Source organism: Camponotus floridanus, unplaced genomic scaffold, assembly GCF_003227725.1.
Source record: "Camponotus floridanus strain SB8 unplaced genomic scaffold, Cflo_v7.5 scaffold185, whole genome shotgun sequence".
NCBI classification, from domain to species: Eukaryota; Metazoa; Arthropoda; class Insecta; order Hymenoptera; family Formicidae; genus Camponotus; species Camponotus floridanus.
This window is the reverse complement of record NW_020229309.1, coordinates 162,742-177,389: the sequence shown is the minus strand read 5'-3', so window position 1 is coordinate 177,389 and position 14,648 is coordinate 162,742. Positions and strand designations below refer to the sequence as shown.

The 14,648-nt window shown below is 32.6% G+C and overlaps 1 protein-coding gene across 1 annotated transcript in view; it reads left to right on the top strand.

Annotated features, from left to right (window-relative positions):
- LOC105256511 (furin-like protease 2) overlaps positions 1-14,648 on the top strand; it is a 34,677-nt gene that overhangs the window by 14,718 nt on the left and 5,311 nt on the right. Inside the window, exons 4-10 of the mRNA XM_025407725.1 lie at positions 3,083-3,377; positions 8,043-8,215; positions 9,599-10,264; positions 11,521-11,737; positions 12,111-12,190; positions 12,311-12,588; positions 14,380-14,567. Coding sequence (XP_025263510.1) covers positions 3,083-3,377; positions 8,043-8,215; positions 9,599-10,264; positions 11,521-11,737; positions 12,111-12,190; positions 12,311-12,588; positions 14,380-14,567 — 1,897 coding nt within the window. The remainder of the gene's footprint in view (positions 1-3,082; positions 3,378-8,042; positions 8,216-9,598; positions 10,265-11,520; positions 11,738-12,110; positions 12,191-12,310; positions 12,589-14,379; positions 14,568-14,648) is intronic.

Genomic DNA, 14,648 nt, shown 5'->3' with positions numbered 1-14,648 from the left:
ATTCGACATTTTTATCGTATTAAGAGAATTTATATTTATATACGTAAGTTTTTTTTTTTAGAAAAAGATGCAAATAAATGCTTGATTTTTTAATTTAAAGATGTTGCAGACATTCTTATTAGAAATTATTTATTATTATCTGTTATATATATATACATATTTGATTTTTTGATAAATCACAATTACATATACATACACAATGCGCAGAAAAATTTGCCAAAGCAAATAAGAGACAAACAGAATTTTTATAAAACAAATTTTAAACTCTTTGTTATGTGTATGTAGCTTACGAGTCATACATTTTACGTAGCTATTCTACCTCTTTTTGATATCCTGGAAGAACACTGGTAGTCATAGAGATTAGAGAACAGCATCGTGTGTTTTTGCGCTTCGCGATGCACTCCGTAAAAGTATTTTACTCCACTCGCGTACATTCATGCATGTGGAAAACGGGAACGCGCGTCCCCATCCGAAGATACGAGACCAAGATTAGTCTCGGTACAAGGACAAAAACGCGCAATTTCATGTGCACGATAATCAAAACTGTGTCTCGGATTTTTGCACATTGTGCAATTTTTTAATATCATTTCTTTTGTAAAAATGCGGAATATAAAATATGCGCTCTGGAAAGAATCTCGAAATACCTTTCTTTTTCGCTGCAGAAGCTTGGATTATTTTTTCAACTTTAAAGCTTGGAAACTGCACACACACACACACACACACACACACACACATATATATATATATATATATATATATATATATATAATTGACTCACAATTTTTTAGCTATAGTTATTATTTATTACTTATTACTTATTTATTATTTATTACTTATAGCTATTATTTTTTAGCTGCAACAAATATACAAGTGCTTTCATAGCAATTAAAACGGTAAATTATTCAATTTACCTGCCATTGATATGTTTGTCGTGCTCTCTTACGATCCTTGATTGCCCATCCCCCCAGATGATTAATTTACGAGAACTGTGCAAATAATCATTCTAGGCACGCACGAATTTATCGCGTCGCTGCAAATTTTTTCACCGTGATTCGGGACATGATCATACGCGAACTCGCACGTTTACCGTGAAACACGTGCGAAACATCCGTGTATTTGCATATCGTACATTTATTACGCAAATTCATGGCGCAAAATGCAAAACATCGTTCATCGTATAGCCGGAGCAATAATCAATCCATTATAAATGCATAAAATGGACATTTGTTCGAGGATACAAATCACGTAGCTCGAATCGTTTGGCGGTCGTGCCTCGCATATATTTTTTCCGGCTCGTTATAACTTTGGGCGACCACCAATAGCGATGCCGGGAAAGCTAATAACTCTGTCAAAATTTGTATGAAATTTTAAGGCGATCGATATTTTTATGTGAACCGCGATACATATGTACATGATTCGGCGATTGAAAAATTCCAGATATAAATTGATTTTTCGAAACTGGAATTAATTCTTTTTGCACTTACATAGCATGATTATTAATTTTATATATATTATTTCTTTAAGGATGTTTCGTATGTAATTCCAACAAAAAGTAGCTGAAAATCAATATTGACGAATATTCACTTTTGATGTATTTTGAGTATGAGAAATTGTGTGGAATATTATAATTTGATCTTAGCTACAGTGCAGAGATGTGTTTTTTAATATTTATTGCGTTTTTACTGAAATATTCCGAATTTTGTTAATCGAAATGATAAACTTTTGGCAGAGAATTTCGCCTTCTGACAGATACATGGCTAACTTCATTATATTTAATATCTTTTTAACCAGTTAGTACTTGTATAATATTATTTGACCAAATATTTCCTCTGTATCTAAACTTTTGCAAATTTTAAACAAATTCTGAATACTATTTCCATGTGTTTTTGTCATTTGAATCGATATGGTTATACGTTTCCCATAAGAACACATGTTAATTCGGTGCAAATTAAAATTCTTATAACTTGAACGCTTTAGTGAATCGATTTAAAAATTGTACTGAAGATTCTAAGCATATGTAAGGACATTCTGTATAATTTTCATTAAATTCTCAATATTTTGAAAATAGATACAAAACATCCTTAATTGACAAATATATACATATTAAAAGAAAAAGTAATGCAAAGTTCCAAACAAAAAATGGTGCTATTGAAGACGTCGGCTATCTTGTCTGTTAGTGTAACTTATATCGTGCTATGAAGTTATAGCGTCCGAATTTGTCGTGTGGCTAGTAATCCATTAATTCACCAAATTGTATACACGCATGCGAAGATGTATAGTGTTACATCGCGGATTAATGGATTACTAGAATATCAATCAACGGTCACATACGCGGCAACATGAAATTCGCGAATTAATTCCTGTCAAAGAATCATGTATCGTTCCGTATACGATTCATCATCATGATCTTTGGTTAAAGTATTTTTTTCAATATTAAAATTTTTATGTTTACAGAGATGTAATAAAATTTATACAAACAAGGAGAATTTATTTGAATTTATTTGAAGCAATTGTAAATTATAAGAAAAAAATTAATCTTTCCTCGAAATTCTTAAATGTTAATTTTTAAAATTATTATGCAATATATATTACATATTAATGTAAAATTAATTTGGAAAATAAAAAGAAATTATACGAATTTTTCCGTAAAATGAAAAATTAAAATATTATATTATTAATTATAACATAATTAAAGAAAAACTTTTCTTTGCATAAGAGATGTATTTAAATAGATGACTTTTTCCTTAAGGTACCTTAATTTTAAGTAACTCTTTTTTTCTATACATTTCTTTCTTCATTAAATAAATTTAAATAGATAACTTTTTCCTTAAGATACTTTAATTTTAACAATAACTCTTTTTCTATACATTTCTTTCTTCATTCCTGAAATATCTATATACATATCATTTCCTAACTTGATAAATCCTAAAATCTAACACGCACAATGTCTTACAAATCTTTAACAGATTTTTACAAATAAATAAATAAAAATTTCTGCATAATATATTCCTATTTAAGAGACTAAAACAATCATAATATTTCCATTGGATTGTTAATTAAATTTGGCATTTCGTTATCGTAGAACGGCGGCGCCAAGGATGGCTATGACATGAATCTCGGTCCGGCTTGGCAGAAAGGCTATACAGGCAAGGGTGTCGTCGTTTCGATCCTAGACGACGGCATTCAGACCAATCATCCTGATCTGGCGCTCAACTACGATCATCAGGCCAGCACGGACATCAATGACAACGATGACGATCCAATGCCGAGGGATAACGGCGACAATAAGCACGGCACTCGATGTGCCGGCGAGGTCGCCGCCGTTGCCTTCAACCAGTATTGCGGTGTCGGTGTCGCCTACAATGCTAGTATTGGAGGTAAGAGAAATCGCAATGTGAAGATCGAAATGATTGGTCTGAAAACGCATTTTCATTTATTTAGAAATTGTTATTTAATAATTGTTAATTCTAGATGATATATTGTTAAGAAAGATATTTTTAATATTAATGAATATATATAATCAAAGAAATTAATTTCCTAAATTTAACTAGAGAAATTAATTTCTCTAAATTATATATAATCAAAGAAATTAATTTCCTAAATTTAATTAGAAAAATTAATTTCTCTAAATTATATATCAAAGAAATTAAATTATTAATTAATTTTAATAAGAAAGAAGAACATTACTTTAAAGAGACTCACATATCTAGATATATAATTTAGTGCTTTAAAGAAATAAATGATGACAGTTTATGATAAATTAATTAAACAGTTTATTGTGTATTGAAGACTAGATTTCTCTTTCTCTTTCTCTCTCTCTCTCTTATTTATCAGGAATTTATCGATGTGATTACAGAAGAATATGAATATTTTTCAGAATCGACAAAAAATATCGCTAACTATTCTACAAAATTTATGAATAAAATAACCTTCCAATAATTTCTGATCGCTTTAACTCTCCAATATACTTTAATCCGGTTGCATCGATGACGATTAGCATTATAATCCTGGATAATAATTTTCCAATTTTCCTTATAATCTTGGATTATAATCTAAAAAGAAAGATAACGAATTGCTAACACATGATTGCTGTTAGAATAATATGAAGATTGGATTATCATTCTAAATTAGAAAAAGAGAGAGAGAAAGAGGATGCGTTTATCGTGCAGATAATATGAAAATTGAATAATGCTTCTCTCTCTCTTTCTCTCTCGGTTAAGATAACGTACGCAGACCAATATTTTCTTTTCCTTATATATTCCTACGTTCACTAGATTAGAAATTGGCAGAGTTATTTTATGTCCTGCGGAAATTTGTGAGAAGATGTGCATGCGTGTGAGTTGTTATCCAAGGATGTTAATATCAGAGATGAGAAGATATTCGCGTGTTAACTAACGGGTAAAAATATTGACAATATATGTAACATATGTACGCATATATACATGTATATAAAAATATAGAAAAATATTTATTTAATATTTAAATTAATAAGAAATCTAATATCTTTTCGTATTTTCGATGTACGATATTTACGTAACTTCATATAATATCCAGTATTTATTTTTATTAATTGTAATATCCAGTGTTTATTTTTATTAATTACGAAATAATATTCATGATTAAGAATATTTTCGAAAATGTCATTAAAAAAATTGAAAAATAATATACATATGAGGTACGACGTTACGTCAAAAAAGGAAAATAACTCTAGTTATAAGTTTATAATTTATTGAAATTGTCATTAAGGATGTTTCGTACCTATTTTCAAAATATTGAGAATATAATGAAAATTGTACAGAATGTCCTTACATATGTTTAAAATCTTCAATACAATTTTTAAATCGATTCACTAAAGCGTTCACAAGTTATAAGGATTTTAATTTGCACCGAATTAACATGTGTTCTTATGGGAAACGTAACTATGCCGATTCAAATGACAAAAACATATGGAAATAATATTCAGAATTTTTTTTAAATTTACAAAAGTTTAGATACAGATGAAATATTTGGTCAAATAATATTATACAAGTGTTAACTAGTTAAAAAGATATTAAATATAATTAATGAAGTTAGCCATGTATCTGTCACAAGGCGAAATTCTCTGTCAAAAGTTAATCATTTCGATTAACAAAATTCGGAATATTTCAGTAAAAACGCAATAAATATTAAAAAATACATCTCTGAACTGTAGCTAGGATCAAATTATAATATTTCACACAATTTCTCATACTCAAAATACATCAAAAGTGGATATTCCTCAATATTGATTTTCATTTACCTTTTGCTGAGATTGTACATACAAAACATCCTTAAGGATGTTTCGTACGTATTTTCAAAATATTGAGAATTTAATGAAAATTGTACAGAATGTCCTTTACATATGTTTAGAATCTTCAGTACAATTTTTAAATAGACTCACTAAAGCGTTCACAAGTTATAAGGATTTTAATTTGCATCGAATTAACATATGTTCTTATGGGAAACGTATAACCACGTCGATTCAAATGACAAAAACACATGGAAATAATATTCAGAATTTGTTTAAAATTTGCAAAAGTTTAGATACAGATGAAATATTTGGTCAAATAATATTATACAAGTACTAATTAGTTAAAAAGATATTAAATATAATTCAATGATGTTAGCCATATATCTGTCACAAGGCGAAATTCTCTGCCAAAAGTTAATCATTTCGATTAACAAAATTCGGAATATTTCAATAAAAACGCAATAAATATTAAAAAATACACTTCTGCACTGTAGCTAAGATCAAATTGTAATATTCCACACAATTTCTCATACTCAAAATACACCAAAAGTGGATATTCGTCAAAATTGATTTTTAGCTACTTTTTGCTGGAATTGTACATACAAAACATCCTTAATTTTACATTTATATTTTTTCATCAATGTTAGCAATCAGTTGATGCAACGTAAGGAGAGATTTCGTTGTTTCTCGAAGGCGGCATTTATCTTGATTTTACATCAGGTGAGAGCGGATCCGTCTGGGAGCGTTCCAGCGCTGACTTAGCTGGCGCGAATCGTTCCGCGGAAATAAATAGTGCGGCGACCGCTGGAACTGTCAGACCTGGTGGTGGTCGCTTTATCGTCTCGACTCGTTGAAGAATAGGCCACGTTTTCCGGTCGTTCGCCGTTATTCCCGGTTTCTCGATGCTATCGAGCTGTATTAATTCCGTTAACCCACTTCGAAACGAAACGAACGTCCGTCGTAAGCCGTCGGGGCTTACGACGAACGAAGCGAAACGGGGGCGGAAACGATAGCGCGTATCGTTATACAGAGGGGTTAGCCGGATCTCACGATATTGAATTCGAGCAATTGATGGTCGTATGCAACGAAATTAGAAATTCCGATATAGCGGCGGCAAGAAATTTCGTCAGAATTACAACGGTAATAGCGTTTGTAATCAGGATTGTCGTGTGTCGGCGAGATATTTTTGCGCAAAGATATTCGCCGGTTATTTCCCTCGGTGACATAATATCTCGATAAATTTGATTTCGAATGCAGTTGAATGAGAGAGATTTACATTGCAAATACATACACCGTCTGATGAACTTATTTTTTTAATATTTATATCTATAAAATATATGTGAAAATTACTTTCTTATATATACAATATTTTTGCAGGTAAAAAATTGGAAATCGAGAAGATTAAATTAATGCTGGATTGAAGATTATTATGTATAATTCTGCGTCTTGCTATTTTCTATATTTCGAACATTTATTCGTCTCGATTATCCTTAAGGATGTTTTGCATGTACAATCCTAGTAAAAAGTAGCTGGACATCAATATTGACGAATATAATCACTTTTGATGTATTTTGAGTAAGAAATTGTGTGGAATATTACAATTTGATCTTAGCTGCAGTGCAGAAGTGTATTTTTTAATATTTATTGCGTTTTGACTGAAATATTCCGAATTTTGTTAATCGAAATAATTAACTTTTGGCAGAGAATTTCGCCTTGTGACAGATACATGGCTAACTTTATTGAATTATATTTAATATCTTTTTAACCAGTTAGTACTTGTATAATATTATTTGACCAAATATTTTCTCTGTATCTAAATTTTCGCAAATTTTAAACAAATTCTGAATATTATTTCTGAATATTATTTCCATGTGTTTATCATTTGAATCGACGTGGTTATACGTTTCCCATAAGAACACATGTTAATTCGATGCAAATTAAAATCCTTATAACTTGTGAACGCTTTAATGAATTGATTTAAAAATTGTACTGAAGATTCTACACATATGTAAGGACACATTCTGTACAATTTTCATTAAATTCTCAATATTATGAAAATAGGTACAAAACATCCTTAATGACAATTTCAATAAATTATAAACTTGTAACTAGAGTTATTTTTCTTTTTTGACGTAACGTCGTACCTCATATGTATATTATTTTTCAATTTTTTTTAACGAAATTTTCGAAAATATTCTTAATCATGAATATTATTTCGTAATTAATAAAAATAAATACTGGATATTACATGAACTTACGTAAATATATCACACATCGAAAATACGAAAAGATATTGGATTTCTTATTAATTTGAATATTAAATAAATATTTTTCTATATTTTTATATACATGTATATATGCATACATGTGTCGTCAATATTTTTATCCATTGATGACATGCGAATATCTTCTCATCTCTGATATTAACATCCTTGGATAAAAACTCACACGCATGCACATCTTCTCACAAATTTCCGTCAGGACTTATAAGACTTGTGAACCGATTTGCATCACCTTTAGTGAATCGATTTAAAAATTGTACTGAAGATTCTAAACATATGTAAGGACGTTCTGTACAATTTTCATTAAATTCTCAATAATTTCTCAAAACATCCTTAAGATCGATAACAATCCGCTAGACTCGCACGATCCTACCGTGATTTGAAATCACGGCACGCGAGAGGGAAAGAAAGATAGAGAGAGAGAGAGAGAGAAGGAGAGAAAGAGAGAGAGAGGAAAGGAAGACTTACGCACATATCTCCCGTGTTCTCAGGCGTGCGAATGCTCGATGGCCCGGTAAACGACGCTGTCGAGGCCAGAGCGCTGGGATTGAATCCTGATCACATCGACATATACAGCGCCTCCTGGGGTCCCGAGGACGACGGCAAGACCGTCGACGGTCCGGGCCCGCTCGCCAGGAGGGCGTTTATTTACGGAGTGACGAGCGTAAGCTACATATATTGCGTCCACGAAGCGAGAGGATCAATTTATTTTCTGTCGCGAGCTTTCACCCCGACATTTTATTCCATTACTTCGGCACGATTTAGGGGCAACCTTCTTTTTGTCAACGTTTCGTTGATGTCGCGATGGTATAAAATAAAAATTATCGATATTAAGGGAGGGAAAATTTCTACGAGAGAGTGATTACGTTTTTTTTTTAAATCTCATGAAATAATCCGATATAATTAATAATTATGTCGGATTATTATTTCATGAAATTTAAATATTCGCAGGAACAATTTCGAGAGTACAAGTAAAATTCTTTTCAGTTGCATACCAAATTATTTTTTCGCCTGAAAACAATTATTGAAATTCGCCTCCAGAAAATAATTTGTTCAACATATGAAACCTCGTTATAAATTGCTTTTTTTCCATTGAAAATTCGTTTTTTGTAATTTACTAACTAAATGGTATGCTAGGAGACAACTTTTTACGCACACTATGACAAAATTGGAAGAATCTAATTTTTAATTTTTCGGAACAATTGCCAACCAGAATAATACCGCTGCAATTATATCGTTCGCACAAAATTCATTTCATATTCGCCTTTATTTGCTAGAAAAATCAAGTTTCTAGTTATGAAAAAAATTTCATAATCAAAAACGTTTTCCAAGTTTGATTTACAACTTACCATATTATGATTTTTCTAATATACAGGGTGGCCCCGAATGTTCCAGCCAAACTTTGAGATTTTATAGGAAATTTAATTCTGAACAAAAAATTTCCTACAAACATGGGTGGAAAAATGCTTCCTTAAGAAGTTATCGTTCAAAAACCTCTGATGAAGGAAGAACAAAAGGTGAAAAGAAAATGAAATAAAAAGAAAACTAAATAAATGTCTTGAGAAAAACGATAAAAATAAAAAATAAAAATCTTTTTCTCGTATGAAAATAAAATAAAAGTTAGTTAAAAAAAAAATTATTTTATTTTCACAAAAGAAAAAGATTTCTATTTTTTATTTTTATTGTTTTTTTCAAGAAATTTATTTAGTTTCATTTTCTTTTTATTTCATTTTCTTTCCACCTTTTGCTCTTCCTTCACCAGAGGTTTTTGAACGATAACTTCTTAAGGAAGCATTCTTCGATCCACGTTTATAGGAAATTTTTTGTTCAGAATTAAATCTCCTATCTCAAAGTCCGGCTGGAACGTTCGGGGCCACCTGGTATATCCTATAAATTGTCACGTTGTATATTACATAATCATATCACTACATAAGCGAGTCCTTTTATTATCTGATAAAGCCACAAAAATATCCTATCGCTTCGTTGATCACGCGATCCATTTCCTCGTGTCAGCACACGCGTGACAATATTATTTCCTCCCACGCAGGGTCGCAAGGGCAAGGGCTCGATCTTCGTGTGGGCGTCGGGAAACGGCGGCCGGCATACCGACTCGTGCAACTGCGACGGCTACACGAACAGTATATTTACACTGTCGATATCGAGCGCGACCCAGGGTGGCTACAAGCCGTGGTACCTCGAGGAATGCAGCTCCACCCTGGCGTCCACTTATTCATCGGGCACGCCCGGCAACGACAAGAGCGTCGCCACCGTGGACATGGACGCCAAGCTGCGTCCGGATCACATCTGCACGGTGGAGCACACCGGGACATCGGCCTCGGCGCCGTTAGCCGCTGGCATCGCCGCCCTCGCTCTCGAGGCGAACCCGACTCTAACATGGCGCGACATGCAATACCTGGTGGTGCTCACCTCGCGGTCCGAGCCCCTGAGCAACGAGCCCGGCTGGATCCTGAACGGCGTCAAGAGGAAGGTCTCGCACAAATTCGGTTACGGTCTGATGGACGCGGGCGCCATGGTCAACCTGGCTGAACAATGGACCAATGTGCCGCCGCAACACATTTGCAAGTCCGACGAGCTCAATGAGGAAAGACCGATTGATCCCACGTATGGTTATACCTTGAGTGCATACATGGACGTTACCGGATGCGCCGGATCCTTGAACGAAGTGCGATTCTTGGAGCACGTGCAGTGCAAGGTAAGATCGGGAAAGAGATCGTCACGTTCCTGTTATTATCTAAGAATAGATTAATAACTGCTTTTTAATACAGTTTATTCTATTATACAGAGTGTCCCAAAAGTCCCGGACCGGTTGAATATTTCATAAACTATGCACTTTAGAAAGAAATGTTTCAGACAAAAGTTGTATGGCTTAAAGGGGGCCATCAGATAGTGGCAATGATTTGATCTTGAAGAGTCATTTGAAGGTGATGTAAAGGTCACCTTCAATTTCTTAAATGGACTCCTTATTTTTTATTACATATGCGTGTAGCTTATCTCGAGAGCTTTCCAAAACACTACAATAAAGTATTTCTTCATTGAGTACTTTTCGAGTTATGAGCTTGAAATTATTTCTTAATTTTGCATAAATCATAAAATATCTAGTAAAATATTCATTTTTTGATTATCTTACCTTAATAATTTTATGTACAAAATAATGAGAGGAATCAATTGGTGTAAAGAAAACACATAGTTGTTTTTAAAAAAAATATGTAATTGTTAATTGCAAATTAACGAATATGTAATAAAAAATAGGGAGTTCCATTTAAAAAATTGATGGTGATCTTCACGTGACTTTCAAATGACTCTCCCATGTCAAATCATTGCCACTATCTGATGGCCTCCTTCAAGCCATGCAACTTTTGTCTGAAATATTTCTTTCTAAAGTGCATAGTTTATGAAATATTCGACCGGTCCGGAACTTTTGGGACACTCTGTATAATTATTATTATTAGAATTATTATTCTAACATATATTAATATAGATTTAATTATAATATAATGAATGAATTTAAATGCAGCCATAAAAATATTATAATTTATTTAAAATACTTTGATATGTATAATATTTATCTTATTCGAAAGAATTATTATTTAATTTTTGGAAAATATATATTATTTATATAAATATTTTATACAGTTTCAGGTATTTTTTTGTAAAATTAAATTTTGAGTTTTCTCTCTCTCTCTCTCTCTTTCGCTGAATTCTTTTCATGAAAAAATTTCAAAACTTTTCTCATATCACAAGATTTTCTGAAATCTTGAAGAAACTTATTTTCTTTAAGATTAATCTTCTTTTCAAAGAAGACGAAAAAAATTTTATCGATTCTTTAAGAATAATTAGAATTTCTCATATTCTGTGTAAAATTAATATTTATATTATTTGATGCGTCAAATTGAAATTTAAAATTTGATTAAAATATGAATAAAATTTGAATTATTTGTTGTAAAACAGGTTTCCCTGAGGTTCTTCCCTCGAGGAAATTTAAGACTCTTACTGACTTCCCCGATGGGCACAACCTCGACCCTATTGTTTGAGCGACCACGCGACGTTCTCAGTTCCAACTTTGACGATTGGCCCTTCCTCAGCGTGCATTTTTGGGGCGAAAAGGCGGACGGTCGATGGACCCTGCAAATTATTAATGCAGGCAATCGACACGTCAACTCACCAGGCAAGCTCAATTTAATTTCTCGATTTTATACACGGGCGATATCCACGCGCCCAAAAGAAAAATTAATTTTTATTCGCGAAGTAAAATAATTTTCATGATATTTTAATAATTTTCGTTTCGAAAATATTTTTGAGATTATTTCAGTATTAATATTTACTGAAAAACTTTAATATTTATTATTCTAAAAATCTCTTACATTCCAGAGACATGTTATAATTTTTATCCGAATAATCTCTTCTCTTCTCTAAAGATATTTTCGATTTACATTATTTTTAATTATCAAGTTAACTACATTGCCTCGAGCTTAACGAACTTTTTCTGAACGTGCCCTATCGTTCCCGTCAACTTGACCATTTTGTTAATCTTGTTGCAGGCATACTGAAGAAGTGGCAGCTGATCTTCTACGGCACGTCGACGAACCCGATCCGGATACGCACACGGCAGTTTAATCCGGTACATTCCGCGTACCTTCCTTCCCATTCCATGCATTATCCGTTCACGGTAGACGATGATCCGCTACAACTGTCCGGTTATCCGGGCAATAGCGACTTCTTTTCTTCGTCTACCTTTCAGAGTTACCAGGGCCCGTACACCGGCGCTGCATCGAACCTACAGGCATCGGTGGCCACTCTGGACGGCTCGTCGGCGCCACTCCTGACGAACCACTTGCCCGGCGACGTCTCATCGGCATCCGCCTTCGACTCACCCTCGGCGGCGTCATCCGCGCAAGACGGCTCTCTCGATACGACCAGGAGGATACTACACGACTGCGATCCTCAGTGCGATGCCCAGGGTTGTTATGGCAAAGGGCCGACTCAATGCGTCGCCTGTAAGAATTATCGTCTCGACAAGTGAGTAGATGAACGCTTAAGAGAATTATTATTTAATCTCTCTTGCATGGGACAATTGTTTTTTTGTCTCGGTGAGAAGATACAGTCTCTTTAGTATAGTGTTTATCCGCCGAGATTCTTGATAATAAAATCAAAATAATATATTAAGGATATTTTGTATGTACAGGGTGTTTCGTCAACATACAGCTCAATATGACGGGTTGCCTGCTCATAGGAGCGTAAGACCGGTAATGCAGGAATAGATAATACAGATCACTCGCGTACATTTTCGACGAAGTATACTAGCTGTCACGCTATCAACGCGTAATAAGCTGTTAGAAGAAAAAATTAAATTGCACAGAATAGTGAACTTGTGACATGAATATTTGAAAGTATATATCTAAAAGAATGTTATAACATTATAATATTATTATTATTATAATATAACTTTTAACATTATATATCAATAATCCTCATCTACATATGATTGCAATAATATTATAATATTATAATATTATAATATTATTGCAATCATATATATATATATATATATATATATATATATATGATTGCAATAATATTATAATATTATAATATTATAATATTATTGCAATCATATGTAGATGAGGATTATTGATATATAATGTTAAAAGTTATATTATAATAATAATAATATTATAATGTTATAACATTCTTTTAGATATATATATATATATATATATAAGGATTATTGATATAATGTTAAAAGTTATATTAAATTTAAGTTTTTTTTAATTATTTTTCTTGCGCTCCTATGAGCAGGCAACCCATCGAATAGAGCTATGTTGATGAAACACCCTGTACAATTCCAGCAAAAAGTAGCTGAAAATCAATTTTGAATATATCCACTTTTGGTGTATTTTGAGTAAGAAATTGTGTGGAATATGACAATTTGATCTTAGCTACAGTGCAGAGATGTATTTTTTAAATATTTATTGCGTTTTTACTGAAATATTCCGAATTTTGTTAATCTAAATGATTAACTTTTGGCAGAAAATTTCGCCTTGTGACAGATACATGGCTAACTTCATTGAATTATATTTAATATCTTTTTAACCAGTTAATACTTGTATAATATTATTTGACCAAATATTTCCTCTGTATCTAAATTTTCGCAAATTTTAAACAAATTCTGAATATTATTTCCATGTGATTTTGTCATTTAAATCGACGTGGTTATATGTTTCCCATAAGAACACGTTAATTCGATGCAAATTAAAATCCTTATAACTTGTGAACGCTTTAGTGAATCGATTTAAAAATTGTACTGAAGATTCTAAACATATGTAAGGATATTCTCTACAATTTTCATTAAATTCTCAATATTTTGAAAATAGGTACAAAACATCCTTAAATAGATAAATTTCTAATAAATATTTTATTTTCTAGAGGTATCTTGATCTGTATGACACTATATTTAATTCTAAATATAGATATACAGATCAAGATTCATTAATGGTAGCATCTTCATAAAACTAATAAATCATAAAACAATTTTATACAACGCTACGAACTATGGATTATAACGGTAGGCACATTCGAATATAAAACTATTTGCTAAAAAAGCAAATGGTAATATCATATTGATTCATATATTTTATATCACACGCTATAATCATGAAATTAATCCTTTTTTAATCACATTACAATTTATTTCCTACTTATAATAAGAACTTTCAATGAATGAAATCTATATTTTTTCCCTTCGTTTGGCCCTCCTCAACGTCAAATCGTTTGAGAAACAACGCGAGGGGTGTCTTTTCTTTTTTCTAGCACATGTGTTAGTCGCTGTCCGCCAAGAAGCTTTCCTAATCAGGGCGGCGTCTGCTGGCCGTGCCACGAGTCCTGTGAGATTTGCGCGGGCGCTGGTCAGGACTCCTGTCTCTCCTGCGCTCCCGCTCACCTCCGAGTCACCGATCTGGCGGTCTGCCTTCAGCAATGCCCGGAAGGCTACTATGAAAGTATGTCGACGAAAAATCAATTTATATTCATCGATCGCGATGATCTCTGTCTCATGAAATTGAATGACGTAACGCGTGATT